Below are 18,299 nucleotides of genomic sequence, written 5' to 3' on the forward strand. Positions count from 1 at the left end.
AGAGCTCCCTGACGTCAAGGGGCGGGGTCCTGGCTGTGAATTGGGGCAGCATGTTGTGGTCCGGCCTTTTTCGCTCCAGGATGCGGCGGAGTTGGGCCTTGAGGCAGTGCATTTCGGAGGCCCGGTTCCCCGGGAAGCGGTGGCTGGTGAGTGGGGCATGGTGACTACGCAGGGATTCGGGACTGGGCTCCGATGCTGCCATTGTTCCCGGGTAAACTCTCCCAAGCTCCTTGTCAGCCCCACCCCCTTTTTAATAGTTAAATTTTTAGGTGACATTTGTGTGTGCATGTGCCGTGTGACTGTCAGAGGACAAGTTGGGAGTTGGTTTGTCTCCTACCATGTGGGACCCGAGGATCGAACCTAGGTTAGGACAGCAAGTGCCCTTACCTTCTGAGCCATCTTGCCGGGCTCTTTGTCAGTTTTAATTTTTCTACTTAGTTAAGTAGATGACCGGTTCCAAACTTAGGAGTTCTGCTCCCGCACCAGAGTGCAGCACTCCTGGCTTTGTGGGATCGCCTGGAGTCCCCAGGCCCATAAGCGCTTCTTCCCGACCTTGATGTTCTTCTCCATTTCCTGAACACTGTTTTGGATCCTATGTGATATATTATCCGGTCTGTTTTCTGTGGTGTTGCCTGCAGGTGGCTGGCCTGGGGAACCATGGAATGCCTGGCACGCGGCACAGCGTGGGTATGGCAGTGCTGGGGCAAATAGCGCGGCGCCTGGGAGTGGCGGAGAGCTGGGCTCGTGACCCTCGCTGCGATGCTGACCTCGCCCTGGCCCCTCTTGGGGATGCCCAGCTGGTACTACTCCGGCCACGACGCCTCATGAACGTCAATGGGCGCAGTGTGGCCCAAGCTGGTGAGTTGTGGGCTTCATAAAAGAGTACAGGGACCAGAGAGGGGTTTCAACTGTGACATGTCCCTGGTGAGCCCCAGTTACTACAGTGTAGACTTGGGGAGGAGCCTGGTTTTTTTTTTTCTTTCTTTCTTTCTTTCTTTCTTTTTTTTTTTTTTTTTGGAGACACTATTTCTCTGTGAAACAATCCTGGCTGTCCTGGATCTCAGTCTGTCTGTAGACCAGGCTGTCCTTGAACTCAGAAATCTGCCTGCCTCTGCCTTCCAAGTGCTTGGCTGAGAGCCTGTTTGTATATGGGAGTCCTTGTGATCCCTCTGAGCAGATAGGTGGTAACTAGGGTGTTTCCCTGTGCCAGCGGAGCTGTTTGGGCTGACTGCGGAGGAGATCTATCTGGTGCATGATGAACTTGACAAGCCCCTGGGAAAGCTGGCTCTGAAGCTGGGGGGCAGTGCAAGGTGAGGCTGGCATGTGCTTAGGTTGGGGTAGGGATGCTGGCCTCTGTTGGGGTGGAGTAGGGTTGCTGAGCCTAACTATAGGCTGGGCTGCTCTGAAGGAACCCTGAGCAAGGGAAGTGAGGGGCCTGCCTCAGGAAGCACTAACTGCTTCTCATATCCCTTCAAGGGGCCACAATGGAGTCCGTTCCTGCATTAGCTGTCTGAACTCCAATGTGAGTTTCCCATTTCTGCCCTGCCCTGGGTGGGGGTGGCCAGCATGGTCCCAAATGTATCTCACCAAGGCCCCCTCATTCCTCTGGTACCACCACAGGCAATGCCGAGGCTACGGGTAGGCATTGGGCGCCCCACAAACCCTAGTATGGTGGCTGCCCATGTCCTGGGCTATTTCTCCCCTGAGGAGCAGGAGCTACTATCCCCATTGCTGGATCAGGCCACCGACCTGCTTCTGGACCACATCCGTGTTCGAAGCCAGGAACCACCTTCGCGCCTCTGACTCCAGTGGACATATCTACCTGTTTGAGTGCGTGCTGGTGCCCTGAAGCCCAGAAACAGCCACAGAACTGCCATGACACATTTGGTACCCACTGTTTATGTAACTTCTGGGTTGCCCCAGGCTACTTGCAGGTTGAAGGAGGGCCACAGTCTATTTCTTCTGCTGTGGCTTGGTCTCCATGTGCTACTTACGGTGTAGGAAAGGTTTAGGAATGCTGAACTTTCTGAATCTTTTGAGAGCACCAGATGGGCTGATCTGCAAGATTAAAAGATGCTTGCTTGAAATCTGAAGCCTCCTTGAGGCAGGGGGCTAACCCCATAACCCATTCCTTACCAATGGTGTGGGGATAAAAGGGTCTAGCAAACCCTCTCCCAAGGGTAGCATAGGAGGTATGTATGTCTTAGCCTGTTTTTGTTAGGCCATTTTACAGGGTGGGTGGGTCAGAGAGGTCCCACTAGCCTTAAAGCCACTCAACTCTACAGCATGGAAAAATTAGGGCCAGCTGTCAGCCTGCTGTCCCCAGGATTCCCGGCACTCCTACCTCATTAGTGTTCTGTAACTGGCAGATGCCCATCCGAGTGACGTATGAGAGAGACCTGAGGTCCTGGGGGTTGGGTGGGATATGGACCCGTCGAGGCACCAGCCCTAGATCACCTGGCTTATAGGTTGTGATGGCAGAAAGCTGCTGCAGCAGAGAAGTTGCCGCTGTCCTGGGTTTCTGGGCACTGGTTCGGCTGTGGGAAGGGATCCGGGGTCATCACCTCCGATATCACAAGAGGAGGCTGAGGTTCTGAGAGAGATTGGAGAGCTAGGATCTGCTGAGGCCCCCACAGGGCTATCTGCTCACCTCTCTTTGGGTGGGCCCTGGTGCTGCTGGTCCAGGTGGCAAGCCACATCCAGCTGTGGTTTTGAAACCATAGCTGAGCTGAGCAGAGCCAGCAATTGCTGGAGCAGCTCCTTGCGCTGCAGTTGGAGCATTAAGTCAAAGTCACCATCCTCTGTATCTGTTCTCATCTGTTGGTATGATGTAAGATGGAGTAAATACCAATAGCCCAGATAGCCATCTTCCAAGTGCTAGGATTAAAGGTGTGCAGTGTCACACTTCGCCTTGTTATTTTTAAGACGCTGAGTTGCTTAGGCTGGCCTCGAACTCAATCTGTAGACCCAGTCAGGTCTCTGTAATTCTGCCCCAGCCTACTCAGTAGCTGGTATGATCAGACCCAACTTTTTTTTTTTTTTTTTAAATCAGTTTTAATTTGCACCTTAAAGGAGAAAACAAGTAAAAACCAGTTTTATTATGCATTTTAAAAGAGCTAACCTAGCTGGGCCTTGGTGGCACATACCTTCAATCCCAACACTCAGGAAGCAGAGGCATGTGGATCTGAGATCAAGATCTGAGTCTACAGAGTTAGTTCCAGGACAGACTCCAAAGCTACAGAGAAACCCTGTCTCAAAAAACAAAACAAAGCAAAAATAAAAAAGCAAACCCAACTGTTGAATGGATGTTTTAGGTCCAAAGTCAGAAAAGGAGTCTGAATCTGGCCAGGAGGCTCCCTTAAGCTCGACCCTGTGGGTCCACTGGCCTCATGGTATCTCTTTCCACTTGCTCACTTGCACAACGTCCTGTAGGAGGGAGGTGGCCTGGGCCAGGACTGTTTCCAGCCTGTCCCGAACCTTCTGTTCCTCAGTCAGCTCCTCTTGTAGCCGGTTCACTTCTGCCTGCTGCTTGCTCAGCTGCTGTTCCAGCAGGTCTTTCTCACTTCTGGTCCAGGACAAGATAAAGCCCACAGCTTGCCCCATCTCTTGGTTCTGGCCAGCACCACCTCTTCCCCAGGCCCTGCATTTTCTGTGGAGCCCATCTAAATCCAGGCTTCAACTTGTCTGATAGACCAAACCCTGAGGCTATAGGCAAGGGAATTCCCTGGCAGGCGTCTACCTGCTTCTGCCCAACTCAGGCTCACCTCAGGGTCTGGTTGTCCTTCTGCAGCTTCTGGAAGTTCTGCTCCAGTTTGGACAGCAGGAGGCGCAGCTTCTCTGCCTCCTTTGTGCCCTGCCTCTGCTGGCGGCACTTCTCTGTCAGCATGAGGATGACCTGCAGCCGTGGGCAGGTGCCCATGTGCAGGCCTGACCTACGGTGGGACTACAGCCTACCTCCCTCCTGGAGATACAGCTAGGACTGGCTTCCCACATACAGGCAGGTCAGCACCACCCACAGCTAGGCAGTGGGATCCACTCAGTATGGGGGATTGAGAGCAGACTCCAGGTCTAGGGCCAGCATCCCCACAAGGAAAGCCTGGGCCCTCACTGCAACCCCCCACCCCAGTACCTCATGGCTTGGCTCTGGCACAGGGTCCACTCTCATTGCACACGAGGAGGGCATGGTGGTCATACCTTCTGATGGCCTCTGTTGTTTCTGGCCATGATCTCTTGGGTGTTCTCCAGAAGCTCCACCTGTTGGTACAGTTTATTCTGGATGCCCTTGAGCTGCTCATTCTCCTGAAGCAGTTGCACACCTTGCTGAGACACCCAGGACAGCTGCAATGTCACGTTGTTGTTCTCTAGGATGGCCCGCCTGGTTGTCTCCCACATCTGGTTAGTGGCCACCTTACGGAACTCAGTAGCCACCAGGTTCACACGCTGGATGATCTCTTTCCTTAGCCTGACCAGGAGGGAGGGATTGGAAGGAAGTCAAACAGATGAATATAAGTCCTTTTTTTGGGTGGGGATTTAAGAGTACCCAGGCTTTTCCTCAGAGGATCTGTGGGCCTTTGAAATTTGAACCATCCACATTCTTATTAAATAAACAGAATTAAAATATCAAGTGACAAAAGGATGGAGTGTTAAGTGCTAGCCCAGGAAACTGGCTGGGAGCTTACTCTTACCCTTCCTAGTAAATCCCAATAAGGGTTTTGGGGATAATCTTGGGGAGTCCATGGTCCCCATTTAGAAAGTGAGAGCTGGAGGCGGTGTGGCAGGTCCCCGCCTGCCCACCTGTCCTTGTCCAGCACAGACTTCTTCTCCAGGTTGTACACATAGTCCTTGTATTCGCCCTCTTGCTTCTGCAGCTGCTCCTCCAGCATCAGGTACTTGTCAGTGAGCTCCTCTTTCTGCAGCCGGAATTCTTCCAAGGCAGCCAGCTTCCCCCCTGCCCATCAGGGGCCACAAGGCTGGTTAGGAGCTGCCTCTGAGGGCCATGAGTGATACCCCTCTGAGGTCTCAACCTTGCCTCTGTCTTCCTGCCTACCTCCCCCCACACATGTGCTTTCCGCTCCAACAGAACTAGGCTTTCCATGCCAGAACTGGCCCCGCACGTAGGCAGCCTCTCTGGAGTGCCTTCCCACCCCTTCTGCTATACTAGTCTTGCTCAGCCCCTCTTAAGATACCTCCCCACATGCCAGTGACAGCTGCAGCTGAATCTGGGCAGACAAGTCTCAGGGCCCCCTTCCAGATGAGTGGCATAGACCCTCCATCTATTTGAAGCACTTCTCTATCTACAAACAGGGGAAGGGGGACCATTTCTGGCCTAGGGAATGCATGGGCAATTAAGGCAGATAGTGTTTGAAGTAGCATGCAGCTGTTATTACTCAAGGTAGTGTGTTATCCCCAATTCCCAGGTGAGGCCTTGCCTCACTGGACAGCTGTGGGTTTGGGCCCTGTAGCCTTCAGTGGCAAATTCACACAGGTGTGCTGACTGGTCCCTTGTCTCCTCACCTAGGGCAATGTTCTCTGTGGTAAGCTGGTCCTTGGTCTCCTGGAATTCATGGCGCACTTGGGCCAGCTGTGCCTCAAAAGCGTCCTTCTCCATCTCTTTTGCCAGCTGTAGGCTCTGCAGCTGGTCATTAAGGTCCGTGATCTCATCCACCCTCTGGTTGAGTGTGCGCTTGAGGAAGGCCACGATTTCTTTCTTGTTGTTGGCCAGCTGCTCGAACTCCTGGCGGAAGAGCTTCTCTTGCACAGCCAGCTCATCCCACTTCCGCTGATACCTGGGTTGGGTGGAAGTGCAGGGTCAGGCCAGGCCGGGCCTGGTTATGGGGCACCACTGAACCTGATCCTTATGTAAAGGATCCTCCTTTTGTTTAAGGGCCATTTGAAGTTCCACATTGTCTGAATCCAGCCTCATTTACTAATGTGCCTCATGCCTGGAGGCCTTAACCTCAACCCATGGTCAAGTCTGTGTGTGTGTGTGGGGGGGCATTTGTAAATTTTAAGAATACTATGTTTACTGGTTTCAAATGGGAGAATTAAAGCATTTGCAAAGTTGTATTTGTAGGTATTTAAGTCTTTTGAATGAGTTCTGTGTACAAGGCACCTCAGGATATGAGTGCCTATATGAGGAGAAAAAGCAGCCTGTCACAGGAGTCAGAGAGGCCAGGGTTGTCACCCTGCTTGCGCCTCTTCCTGGGCTTCAGTAATCCTGGCTGCACTTCTCTGGGACTGGTACAAAACAGGGAGACAACACAGGGCTGGCTTCCTGAGTTCACACAGAATAAACACCACCTGTGGTCTTCTGCATCATTAAACATGTGAACAGGGCTGCCTTGTATTTTGCTGACATATTTATTATAGACTTGTCTTCATGCATAGAAGCATATTCACATGTGTGTGGAGGCCAGAGGTTGACACTTTATAGAAGGAAAGTGAGACTCCACCTTATATATTGAAGCAGAGCCTCCCACTGGAGCCAAGAGCTCAGGAGTCACTGGTCTCCATGGTTTGCTCCCTGGGATCCTTTATCTCTGCCTTCCAGACTCTGGGATTACAGGTGAGCACCATGCCTACCCATTTCTGTGGCGCTGGGAATCAAATCCCAGTCCTCACATTTGAGTGGCAGGTGCATTAGCTGCTGAGCTGTAAGTGGGGGTGGGGCTCTGGGGCTGGGCCCCTTTATAACTGTTGGCAAGTTAGCTTTTTTTTTTTTTTTTTTTTTTTTTTAAAGACAGGGTTTCTCTGTTTAGCTTTGGCTGTCCTGGAACTTGCTCTGTGGACCAGACTGGCTTTGAACTCAGATCCTCCTGCTTTTATCCACCCTGGGTGCTGGGATTAAAGGCATGGACTACCACCCACCGCCCAGAGATTTTGTTCTTTTGAGACAGGATCTTGTCCGATAGCTCAGGCTGGACTAGAAATTATGGGGTAGCCTTCAAGCTGGCCTTGAATTTAGAACAATCCTGCCTCTGCCTTCCAAGTGCTGAGGCTGTAGGTGTGCACCACTGTCCCCAGGTCAGAAACTATCTTTAGAAACATTTTTAACACAGGGTTTACTGACTGTATGTGCATGCATGTGGGCCATTGTGTACAAATGGAGGTCAGGGTAGCCTGGTGCAGTTAGCTCTCCCTCTACCATGTGGGTCCTGGGGATGAGTGGCAAGTGCCACTGAGCCAGCTCACTGGCCTTAAAAACTAGTTTTAAAGTAGAAAAAAAATGATGAGCAAATGCAATGCCTCTGGTTGAGTGTTCTCTGAGATCTTTGCCACATACAAACCCAGCCCTAAGAGGGAATGCCTCATATAGGAAATTCCCTTTTTTAGTTCCCATTTAGGGAGCTGTAGTGGTTCACACTTGTAATCTCAACACTTAGGAGGATGAAGCAGGAGGATTAACATGAGTCAGGCTATCCTGGGCTACAGAGTAAGACCCTGTCTCTAAAAGTAAATACACTTAGGTAAATCTCTGCCTAGAGAAACACATTGGGTCTTGGCATAAGGAAAGAGGGAATGAGTGACATCCCTGGCCACCAGGGGGAGCCATTTCTAATTTTGACCACTGATTAAATTAATAGTGCGTTAAGATACTCTCTGAGCCTGGTGGTGGCATATGCCTTTACTTCCCTTTAATCTCAGCGCTTGGGAGGCGGAGGCCGGTGAATCTTTGAGTTCCAGGCCAGCCTGGTCTACAGCGTGAGTTCCAGGACAGCCAGGGCTACACAGAGAAACCCTGTCTCAAAAAAAACCAACCAACCAAAAAAGTCCCATTCTGCTTTGGGAGGGTGGAGGGGGAGGTACCTGGGATTGAGATGCTAGTTAGCCATATGCTCCCCATGAGCTGGGAGCTGTGAAGGGCTGGGGAGATCCATTCACCACTTACAGGTGGTACCTGTTTACTTGAGGAAATGGACAGGGCTTGAACATCCCATAGGAAGCCAGAACCCACTTCTAAATCTAAGCCTGTGTGGGCTTCTGGCCTGGCACCCTGGCATCCCTGCTGCCCACCCACCGGGCCAGCCGTTCCTCCAGGTCTTGGATCTGTTTGTGGTAGAATTCCTTCAGCTCCTCCACCATGGTTGGCTCTGGGGACTTCAAGGTCGCACTAGTATCCTTCTTGCCCCCTTTCTTCTTCTTTCCCTCAAACTCCTTGCTGCCTTTGTTCAGCTTCTTTTTGGGAGCCATGGCTGATGGCAACCACAGTTTCAAGTCCCCTTTAAGAAGCCAGGTGGTTGCTAAGGAAGTTGCTTCCATACATAGCAACAGACTGAGGCTGGGTATTAAAGGGCCACAGTTGTTTTCTGGATAGGGAGCCTATGTCTGGCCTGGGCCCAGCCTTTTACAGTAGGATGCCAGGCTCTTAGGTACAAATTTGGATTCCAGGAAGGCTGTCCCTTCCCCCAAATGGGAATAAATGATGTGGTATAAATTAATTGCAATCATCAAGAACCCTAGAAATCGCTACCCATCATTTTGGGAGTTTGTGCTAATCAGAAGATGGAAGTCCAGCCGAGTGGACCAGAAGAAACAATCACTGCCCCACCCCCAGGCTAGGATGCCACCATCCTGTCACTCCTTCTGTGTCCCAGCCACAGGCTGGAGTCTCGCGATTTCTTATCTGTCCATTGCAGACAAAATTCTTTCTGTAGCTTCGTTCTTGGCTGCAGCATGGTAGGGAGGGAAAGCCCCTGGGGTTGAGGAGGCGCATGCAGCCTTAGGATGGGGGACAGTAGGTATCGAGCTGACAGAAGATGCCCTAGCCGGCCCCTTGGCACTCTATCCTTTCAGCACTGGGTCATCTCCCCAGTCACAGTGTCTGCTCTTTACTCCCCAAGCATTCTGACTCCATGGAGTGAATGCCTGGAGTTACACACAGAGGGGCACCTTTGCTGAAACCCTGCCCTGGAAAGACGAGGAGAGCGACCACAGATCATGGCTGGGTCCAAGGGTTACTAGGCTAGTACCCTGGGCTTTTACCATGTTCTGGCCTGCTGCAGTGTCTTCCCCTCTGACAATATTCTACAGTTTTTGGAGAAGTGACCCAAGGGTCCCAGTTCTTCTTTGCTGTTTGGTGGGATCAGGGTGGAGCAAACTAACATAAAGCCTGTGCTAAAGGAAGTCTGGAAATACAAAACAAAAATAAGAGGGTAGCCAAGCGTGGCCATATACACCTGTAATCTCAGCTTCTTTTGGGGATAGGGGCAGGAGGAATGCAAGGTCAAGGGCAAGCGGGGGTCTGTCTCAAAATAAGAAAACACAAGCCAGTAATTTTGTCTCACAAGCCTGATGAGCTGAGTTCTATACCCAAAACCCATGGTGGAAGGAGAGAACTGGTGCCTGGAAGTTGTTCTCTGACCTCCACATGCACACAATGATAATAAAACATCAAAGAGTATGTGAACAAAGCCCTCAAAACAGCAGAGAGGCTAAAGGGCCATTCCCATTGTGTGAGGGACAGGAGACCTGGGGTGGGCAGGGAGGGGAGGAATAGACATATTTATTTACACTGCTTCAACAGTTACTTGGTGTAGAATTCAAGTTCCTGTGTTGGATCTTATTCCAGGCATTCTGGTGACAGGACACACTGGCTGGCTGAAGTCTTCCAGGAGTGAGCATTGTGAAACCCTGCAAACCCCACCCCCCCAAGCTTCAGCCTCCTCACCTGTAAAGTGACAGGGACCACCAAGCACATGCCTAGGAGAGGCCTGACATGATTGTGATACTGTCTTCACTACTCTCTGCCTACAAGGCAAGTCTTGATGGAGCTGGGTGGGATGTGCAAATTGCCACCATCTTGGTGAGTGGGCCTGCTTGCTGGGGTCATCTCAGCCGAGCTTGTTGACTGTTGACCTTCCCTCAAAGGAGGGGAAGCTGGCAGTGTGTCACTGGACCCACGTGTGTATCCATCCCTCCCAAGCAGCTGTATGCAATTTTGCCCTACCTGCATATGGCCTTAGGGTCTTAGGAAGGAGCTAATGTACATAGGCTGAGGAAGACTATGGGCAAAGGGCTTCATCTATGTAGTCACGAGGAGTCATCTACCTCAATTCTGGTGAGACGTCTTTGGGTTTCTTTCCTCACATTCCCAATTGTACCCCTCACTCAGGCTCTGTAAGTAGTAGGCTTAATAAACCCATTGGTTCCCTAGGAGACCTTTGATGGAATCAAACTTTGGTTTGTCATTGGTACCTTAGCAAGGTGGGCAGTTGTTGCCTAGTGTGAGCCCCTACCACCACCACCCTGGGCAAAAATGCTTGATACATGTGAAGAGCTGCAAAGTAGCCTTGGATTGAAACAGTCCTCCATGCAGCGAAGGTGTTGTTTTCTGTTACTGACCCGGGTAATGTATACAGAAGTTTATCTAGTTGATTTAAAAAATAAACAACATTGTGTGTGTACATGGATGTTTTGCCTGCATGTCTGTGTGCAGTTCCACGGATGCCAGAAGACGGGAGTCAGATCCCTGGAGTTTCAGGCGGTTGTGACTCACCCTGTGTGTGGGTGCTGGGGATCATAGTAAGTGCTCTACACTGCACTTATTAGCTGCTTTTCAGTGTGTTTTGTGGTGCTGGGATGAAGTCTGAGGCTTCACATGTTAGGTAAGTGTTCTCTGTCTGGCTTCAGACCCAACTTTCAAGTTCTTATCTTAGAGTCTTGAAACAGGGTCTCACTGAGGCTGACCTTGAATTTGCTCTGCAGCCCTGGAATTAAAATTCCTGTCTCAGCTTCTTAAACAGCAAGAATGATGAGCCTGTGCCCCTAGGCCTGGCTTAGTCAGGTGCTCCTGGAGGTCCAGGGGCCTAGCACTTCATGGCTGATGGCTGCAGCACTTGAGGAGTCTGCTGTGGGAGGCTGAGGCAGAAGCCAGGCTTGACTATATAGAACAGCCCTCTGGTGAAACCCAGGACCCTGATAACCCAGTCATTTCCCTTAATCTTTGCCAAGATTGCCACACTGAGAGCCAAGCTCCCCAGCACATGAATGTCCAGTGATAAGCCATATCCAGACCTCAGCAGGAGGGATTTAATGAGCCCCACAGCAGCTCTGTGCCCTGTGAGTCCTCGGCTTCGCAGTAATATTGACTTGGTGTCTACTCCTCCAGGTCACAGGCCACACCAGCTTCCAACTGGATGAAGCTCTTCTACACATGGGCTGGGGGGGGGCAGTGACATCAAATGAGGGACCAACATCTCAGTGCCCTGAACACACCAGAACTACATGCTCAAGTAGGGACGGGCCTGCAGCCTCTGAGGCATTCCAGAAAGAACAAGTTGAAAAGCAGCTGGCCGCATGTCTACGCAAGTCCTTATTTACTTTTACTTATTCATTTGACAGTGTCTCAATATGTTGCCTTGGCTGGACCTGGAACTCATGTTCCAAGCTGAACTCAAGAGATCCTCCTGCCTCTGCCTCCTAAGTGCTGGAACTAAAGGTAAGTGCTAGCATGCCCACTAAGGCAGCATTCCTGCTGCCTGAGGCTAGAGACAAGTTTTGTCCCTAAATGGGAGACAGGTACAGATGTGATGCTATGCAAGTTGCAATCCCCTGCCTCCAGCAGACCCAAGGCGCAGCTGTGGGGTGGCCAGCCTCCGTAGCTCCCAAAGTAAAACCAGCTCTGCAGTGGGCCTGGCACCATGAGTGAGCGATGATGTCTTTATTAGACTCAAATGCTGCAGTACAGGACGGGTACAGAGTGGTACATGGTTGTGCTTCCATACTTTAAACACTGAGATTTGAGAATTTCAAGTTAACAAGTTTCAAGACAGACTATTCTTTTTTTTTTTTTTAAATATCCTTTTGAGAAATTATTTATATAAATAACATAAAGGAAACCCCACATGTTCGACAAACAAGGTCCTGAAGCATGAGCATTGCTTGACCAGAAGGAAGGGACAAAAAAAGCCGCTACAGAAGAAATCAACCAGTGCTACTATGGTTGGGTCTTAAGGAAAAAAGTTCACTGGAGGGAGAAGGGTGGGGGCAGGACTAAGAACTAATGAGAGGAGGGAGACTCTAGAGTCAGCGAGGGAGAAGGGCACAGGTCACCTGTGGGAGGCGAAAGGCATACACCACATTTGCGAAGACAGCACAAGACACAGTAATACACACAAAGTCTGCGGGAGGGAAGGGCAGGGGCTGGGCTCGGGACGTTTTTTGTGACTTCCACTGCCTTTGTTTCACGACTACAGCAGCAGAGTGGTATGCTCAGAGCTGCTGTGTCCTGAGGATGGAGGCCATCCTTCCAGCATCTGCTTCTGAATTTTCTGCTTTATAGCTAGCTATGTTTTATACAGCAACAGTTTTAATACAAAGAATAAAGTGATCATTTTTCTCATACAACCATATGACATATGACTATACATTACACAAAATAAGATCGATGAAGTATCTTAAACTCTGACTGATGTCGCTCGCAGTCAGACAAGATCAGCAGAGTCCCCGTTCCTCAGGCCTACAACCCTTCTATATAGCAAACACCCTTTGACCAGAAAACCAAACCCATGTCTTCCAGTCCATTCCTGACCCTTGGCCTCTATCAAGGATGACCCTGTTCAAGTGAAGCCTGTGGAAAGAAGGTGGCTGCTTGTGCCTAACTCTTCTGTTGAGGGACTGAGGGTGCTAGGCATGCCGGTTTAGATGGGAGGACTTAAATCAGGTTACAGCACTGTGGACACGGATCGGGAGTAGTGCCAGGCTCTGACAACAATACTGGCTGGCACCCAGACTGGCTTCCTGTGGCCACCCTAAGCCCCCACCCACAGCTGCAAGAGGTCCTCTGGCCTCTGGAGGTGTCTGCTCACTGCCCCTTCCCAGCCTCTGTGCATGAGACTAGGCGGTAAGCAGGGACTGGAGAGAAAAAGATCACTTCCTCAGTGTGGAATATCTGGGGGACAGACCTTACAATTCCCAACAAGAACAGAAATGAACCCAAACAAGCCTTGAGAAACACACATCTACCTTTCCAGTCTCAAGCAATGTGCACACACACACACAGCACAGGGCTATGTACAGGTCACAGGGTCATAGATAAGGAAAGTCCACTTGTCTAGAGTTCTGGCGTTTCTGCAGTGTGGCTCTTGCACGTCAACTTCCTGTGGGATACGTACAGAAGATACTTTAAAAAACAACACGTTACTCTCTTGCTTTTCAAAGGACAAGATAGGGTGTCTTCGCGCAGGAGAAGAACTCAGGGTGGCCAGGGCGTGCAGGGCTGGGGAGGCAGCAGAGTAACCGAGGTGTGGCGCTGGGGAGCTGCAGAGCACTGTGGGAAGGGAGCCAGGGTTTTGGAGGGGCAGCTTATGTTTCTAACTGCTTATTTCTTCATCTGTTTTATTCAGCTTCTTCAGCGTGTCCAGCAGTTTCTGTGGGGTGAGAATGTGCGTGGACCCTGGGAAGGCAGAGAAGATAGTGAGTTCACAACCTACTGCAGCCTGGGGCTTCTTTCCGATTCTCCATCCCCCAACCCTTGTCTGGGTCCAGTGGAAGCTGGGAGGGGGTGGGGATGGAACCCTTGGGCCCTGTCATAAGACAGGCATTTAGGCTCAGCTGGGTCCTGGGCTGAACCTAGGAACCACTGCTCAATTAGAGCCCTGTGCCATCTGCCAGGTGTGGCAACTGTGCTTTCTTTATTATCTCTTGAAGTCAAGGTGAAGCCAGGAAGAGACATTTCAAATATGGCAAGGGACAGTGGCTAAGGTGAGAGGCTGGTAGGCATCTCTATACGGAGAGAATGGTGCCTCTTGGGCACGGGGACCCACTGAAGTCTGGGAGCCAGCATGTTGATGCTGGCACAGTAGGGGACCTCAGGTGTAAGAGGGAAAGGGCAGGGACCTGAGGCCTTACCTTGTGGAGACCTGCATTGTAAGAGATTAAAAATGCTTGCAAAAGTTTAAGCTAATGGAATCAGATATACTTCTAGAGCAAAGGTAAAAAAATAAAAATAAAAACATTTAAAAATGAAGGAAGGCCTTTTCATAGAGATGTAGGTGCACTAAAATGATGCATGGGCTGAGTGGTTTGGACATGGGCTTAATCAAACAGAATGGAGGTGACGGTCGGGTGGTGTGAGCATGAGGCGTGCATGCACGCAGCAGTGGGTGCAAAGCAGGGTCCTGGTGGGACAGGAGAACTAAACGAAAGATCCGTTCTTGAAAATGTGCCTCCCTGGGGACCTGGAAGCAATAGGCTGGGAGTGGGGTGCTGAGACCCTCTGGACTCCATTCCAAGGGCAGGCATTGGAGTTTGGTGCCTGTGCCTCTGACCATCACTTGCTTGGTGACCTGGAAGCTTCCTGGTCATTCTGGACCAGCAGAAAAGCAACACTGAGAGGCATCTCCCAATGTCCTGTCCCTGCCTGCTTGGAAGTCCAACCCTGGCTATGTCCTAAGCGTTCTCCTGCGCTGGGCGCCTTATAATTTAAGGCTGTTTTGTTACTGTAGCTCCTTAAGCAGAATGCATGTGCTATCATGAGTGCCTGAGATTTTTGTATGCTCCCCCCCCCCCCAATTCTGATGAAGCATGCCAGCTTTTGTGAGCTTGCCAGACTTTCTAGGAGCCCTGAGGCAGCAGGAGCCAGTGCCAGAAGGAAGACCTTCCAGATCTCCATTCCATGCAGCCTAGCTCTGGATCCAGTGAGGAGAGGCCTCAGGTTTACTAAAGTCAGCACGGAGCATACTGGCCAGAGAATGCTCTGTTCTCCATCCTGGACACTGGTCCAGGAAACTAGAAGGCCACTCTGATCAGAGGCCTGTTCCAAAGTGCCTCCCCAATCCTTCCATGTGCATTCAGAACTTCAGGGAGGTCAGAGAGATGTCAGGAACTTACTCTCTAGAATTTTCCGATACAAGCTCATTCCTAACTATTGGACATTGCTAGTGTTTACAGAAGAACACGTGTAGGACCGAATCTGGGAGAGCCCGTGAGGCCTTACTCAGCAATAGGCCAGGTCACCCAAAGCCAGTTCCTGACACCCAGCAATCTGAACATTTCAGTACTGCAGATGGCGCATGGTGCCACCAATACTGCAAAGTGGGCAAAATGAGTCATGAGCCTCATTCTGCAGCTCATCTCATGCTGGTCCCCAAGAGGTTAGCTGTGTTGGCCTTCCACTTATGAACTCTGAAACTCCTTTAGTCTGGTGATTATGAAATGCCAGCAGTGGCCTCCACAGATGAAGCTGAGGTCCAGTCAAATGACCATCTCATGCCTCTAAGCCTAGGTGATAGTCCTCTTGATTAAGGGCTCCCTGGAGCTTCCTGGGAAAGAAACCAACCTTCCTCTCTCTTTTATTTTTATTTATTTATTTATTTATTTATTTATTTATTTATTTATTTATTTATTTTGGAGTCAGAGTTTGTCTATGGAGCCCTGGCTCTCCTGGAACTAGCCCTGTAGACCAGGCTGGCCTCAAACTTAGAGATGCTGGGATTAAATGTGTATGTCAGTACCACAAGCTAAAAGGAGCCATCTTATCAGAGGGACATACAAAGAGGCTTGTAAGTCAGAACCAACAGCTCAACCCAGAGCACAGCAAGATGTACTCTAATATAAGCACACACAAAACCTACAAGGCATGTACACTAAAGAGTTCTCATCTAGCTAAGAGTTCTCCCTCTCTCTCTCTCCTCTCTCTCTCTCTCTCTCTCTCTCTCTCTCTCTCTCTCTCTCTCTCTCTCCCACTTTTTGAGACAGGATTTCTCTGTGTAACAGCTCTGGCTGTCCTGGAACTCTCTTTGAAGACAAGGCTGGCCTCGAACTCACATTGATCCACCTGCCTCTACCTCCAGAGTGCTGGGATTAAAAGGCGTGTGCTACCACCACCTGGCTGTTTTTCTTTTTAAAATTATTTCTATGTGTGTGGGTGTTGTGTTAGATCATATCTGTCCCTGGTGCTCAATGCACTGGACCTCCATGACTAGACTTAGACCGTTCTGAGTTGCTGTGAGGGTGCTGGGAACTGAACTCGGATCCTCTGAAGGAGCAGCCAGGGCTCCTAACCACTAAGCCACTTCGCCAGCCCCTCTCTCATTTGTCTTGATGTCTTCCTGGCCATCTTCTTGTGACTGGCACTTCTGGCCTAGATCATCAAGGTAAGAATGTAAAATTCTAATCAGAAGACGTCACTCATGGGCAGTCTGGAGGGATGGCATCACTCCCCGGTGGTTTGGGGGGATGATCCATTCATGGGGCATGTGGAGGGATGGCTAGAGGGGACTAAGACAAGGCTTAGTGGAACTGGAGTTCTTCAATGGTCAGCTGCCTTAGGAGAACACTAGGAAGACAAAGCAAGGCACTGTCTCCTGGGGACTCTCCCTTAAGGTGGGGCCTCGTCTCCATAAGTGTAAGCAGCTAATAGTCTTTCTCCTAACTGCTAGCTCCTCAATTATGACATGGAGACTTTTTATTAATTATGAAAGCTTCACCTTATCTTAGGCTTGTTTCCAACTAGCTCTTACAACTTAAATTAACCATTTATATTAATCTATGTTCTACTACATGACTTATTACCTCCCTTCAGTACCATGTCTGATTTCCTCCACATTAAACCAATCAGAAGGTGCTTTTGGCAAGTGAGGAAGAACACAGACACATTTACAAAAGGATGATTCCAACATCAAGCTACAGCATCAAGGCTCTCCAAGGGTCCCTGTCTCTGTCCACCCAGATGGTTACAGCAGGAGAGACAGGAAGTTTCCTTTGCCTCTGGCCTCTCTGCTGTTAGTTAGAGCTCTGTAGCTTGCTATTGCTTCTTCTGTCTGTTTCCTTGTATGCATAGATACTTTAAATATTATTTATTTTTGAGACAGGGTCTCAGTCTGTAGCCCTGACTATCCTTGAACTCTCACATAAGTCAGGTTGGCCTTAAACTCTAACAGGTCTGCCTGCCTCTGCCTCCCAAGTGCTAGGATTAAAGTTGTATGACACCACACCCTGCTTGTTTATTTAGCTTTTAGACACACACTGCTTCAGTCTCCTGAGGCTAGGCTAACAGAAGTACAGCTCTCTGCTGCTTTATCTCCTACTGACCTATTTTCCAGAGAAAAGGGAGCACAGGAGGATGGAACAGAGGTTCAGTGTCATCGCTAACTCCCCTTTGTCTTGGAGATAACGCCCCCTACTGAGAGAAGTGGGCACAAATGGAGTAGCCTACTGTTTCTTCTTTTAACAGGAAACCCATGCTAAGCAAGCCAGCTTCTGGTGGTATCTAGTTCTGCTTCAGAAGGGCCACACTCCTGAGATCCACCAGAAGGATGGAGGTGTGGCTTGAGGCCTGCATCTGGCCCACTGAATTGGACCGGTCAAGGGACCCTTGGCACATGGACCCAGCCTCCCTGCTTTCTATTCTGTGGCCAGGAAATGTGAGGGACCAACTTGGCCACCCAGTCCTGGCTCTTGCTTCTGCCACTCCAACTTGCTGACTTACTGGGTCACATGTCAATTTACTGTAAAAGGACATTTTTAGAGCTCATGACAAAACAGGAATAAACACCGAGAAATTACTAACACAGGAGGTTCTCAACACACTTAAAAGTGTGTTGGCTAAGTAGAAGGAATGAGGAGGGTGTAGAAGAGGAGAGTCTGGTATGCTAAACAGACAAGGTTCTCCCCAAAACAAGCTTGGAGTGTCAAGAAGGGATTTGAGGGCTCTAGATCACACCAAGAAGCCTCAGTGAGAGAGAGGCGGGACTGTTCAACTCTTAAAGAGCTGGCACTAATATAAAAGCAATTTCTTCCTCCTTCTCTGTCTTCTTTTCCAAGCCTCCCTCATGGTAGGCAAACAGTCTACCACTAGGCTACATCCCTCTTTTTACTTAAAAAAAAAAAAAAGTTCTATTTTATTTTAATTATGCATTAGTGTGTGAGTTATGTGTTCATACATGCAGGCGCCCACAAATGTCAAAGACATCAGATCTCCTAGGGCTGGAGTCACGGTGCCTGTGAATGCTAGGGACAGAATCTGAGTTCTCTGTAAGAACAGCAGGAGCCCTTAACCACTAAGCCTTGTCTCCAGCCTTCTTTTTACTGTTTATTTTGAGACACAGTCCTGTTAAGTTGCCCAGGCTGGTCTTTAGCTCACTCTGCCTGCTGAGTAGCTGGGGATACAGCCTGCACCACCAGACTGGAATAAAAGAGGACAAGAGTGAAGATTCTGTAAAGAGCACAGTGTAAGAACAGTGGTGTCACCAAGCCTAAGCAGCTGGAGGGTGGCCATCCCTCCACACCGATGCCCTCAAAGTACCTGCCCTAAGTAAAGGTGTCCTTCCCGCTGCCTCTTGCAGGCCTGGAGTCCCCTC

At 50.0% G+C, this 18,299-nt stretch overlaps 3 protein-coding genes across 4 annotated transcripts in view; 1 reads left to right on the forward strand and 2 right to left on the reverse strand.

Moving 5' to 3' along the window:
• The first annotated feature begins 50 nt into the window (after window positions 1-50).
• Window positions 51-2,087, forward strand: Ptrh1 (peptidyl-tRNA hydrolase 1 homolog). The gene is made up of 5 exons (XM_051185246.1): window positions 51-146; window positions 639-858; window positions 1,211-1,310; window positions 1,477-1,522; window positions 1,621-2,087. The coding sequence occupies exons 1-5, from the start codon at window positions 51-53 to the stop codon at window positions 1,801-1,803; spliced, it is 645 nt and encodes a 214-aa protein (XP_051041203.1). The 3' UTR covers window positions 1,804-2,087.
• Window positions 1,886-8,238, reverse strand: Cfap157 (cilia and flagella associated protein 157). Its single transcript, XM_051185248.1, has 9 exons — window positions 8,018-8,238; window positions 5,515-5,786; window positions 4,795-4,948; window positions 4,195-4,462; window positions 3,765-3,895; window positions 3,415-3,565; window positions 2,651-2,817; window positions 2,345-2,537; window positions 1,886-2,058 (listed from the first exon to the last, which is right to left on the reverse strand). Exons 1-9 carry the CDS (start codon window positions 8,188-8,190, stop codon window positions 1,987-1,989), a joined length of 1,581 nt encoding a protein of 526 aa, XP_051041205.1. The 5' UTR covers window positions 8,191-8,238; the 3' UTR covers window positions 1,886-1,986.
• Window positions 8,239-11,644: 3,406 nt separating this feature from the next.
• The window catches only part of Stxbp1 (syntaxin binding protein 1), a 58,499-nt gene continuing 51,844 nt past the window's right edge, over window positions 11,645-18,299 (reverse strand). For both annotated transcript variants that reach the window (XM_051185229.1, XM_051185230.1), the window contains one exon: window positions 11,645-13,393. Coding sequence is in view for 1 of the 2 variants with exons in the window: in XM_051185230.1 (XP_051041187.1) it covers window positions 13,311-13,393 (83 nt within the window). In the remaining variant the exon portion in view is untranslated. The remainder of the gene's footprint in view (window positions 13,394-18,299) is intronic.

This window comes from Phodopus roborovskii, unplaced genomic scaffold, assembly GCF_943737965.1.
Source record: "Phodopus roborovskii unplaced genomic scaffold, PHOROB, whole genome shotgun sequence".
Classification (NCBI taxonomy): Eukaryota; Metazoa; Chordata; class Mammalia; order Rodentia; family Cricetidae; genus Phodopus; species Phodopus roborovskii.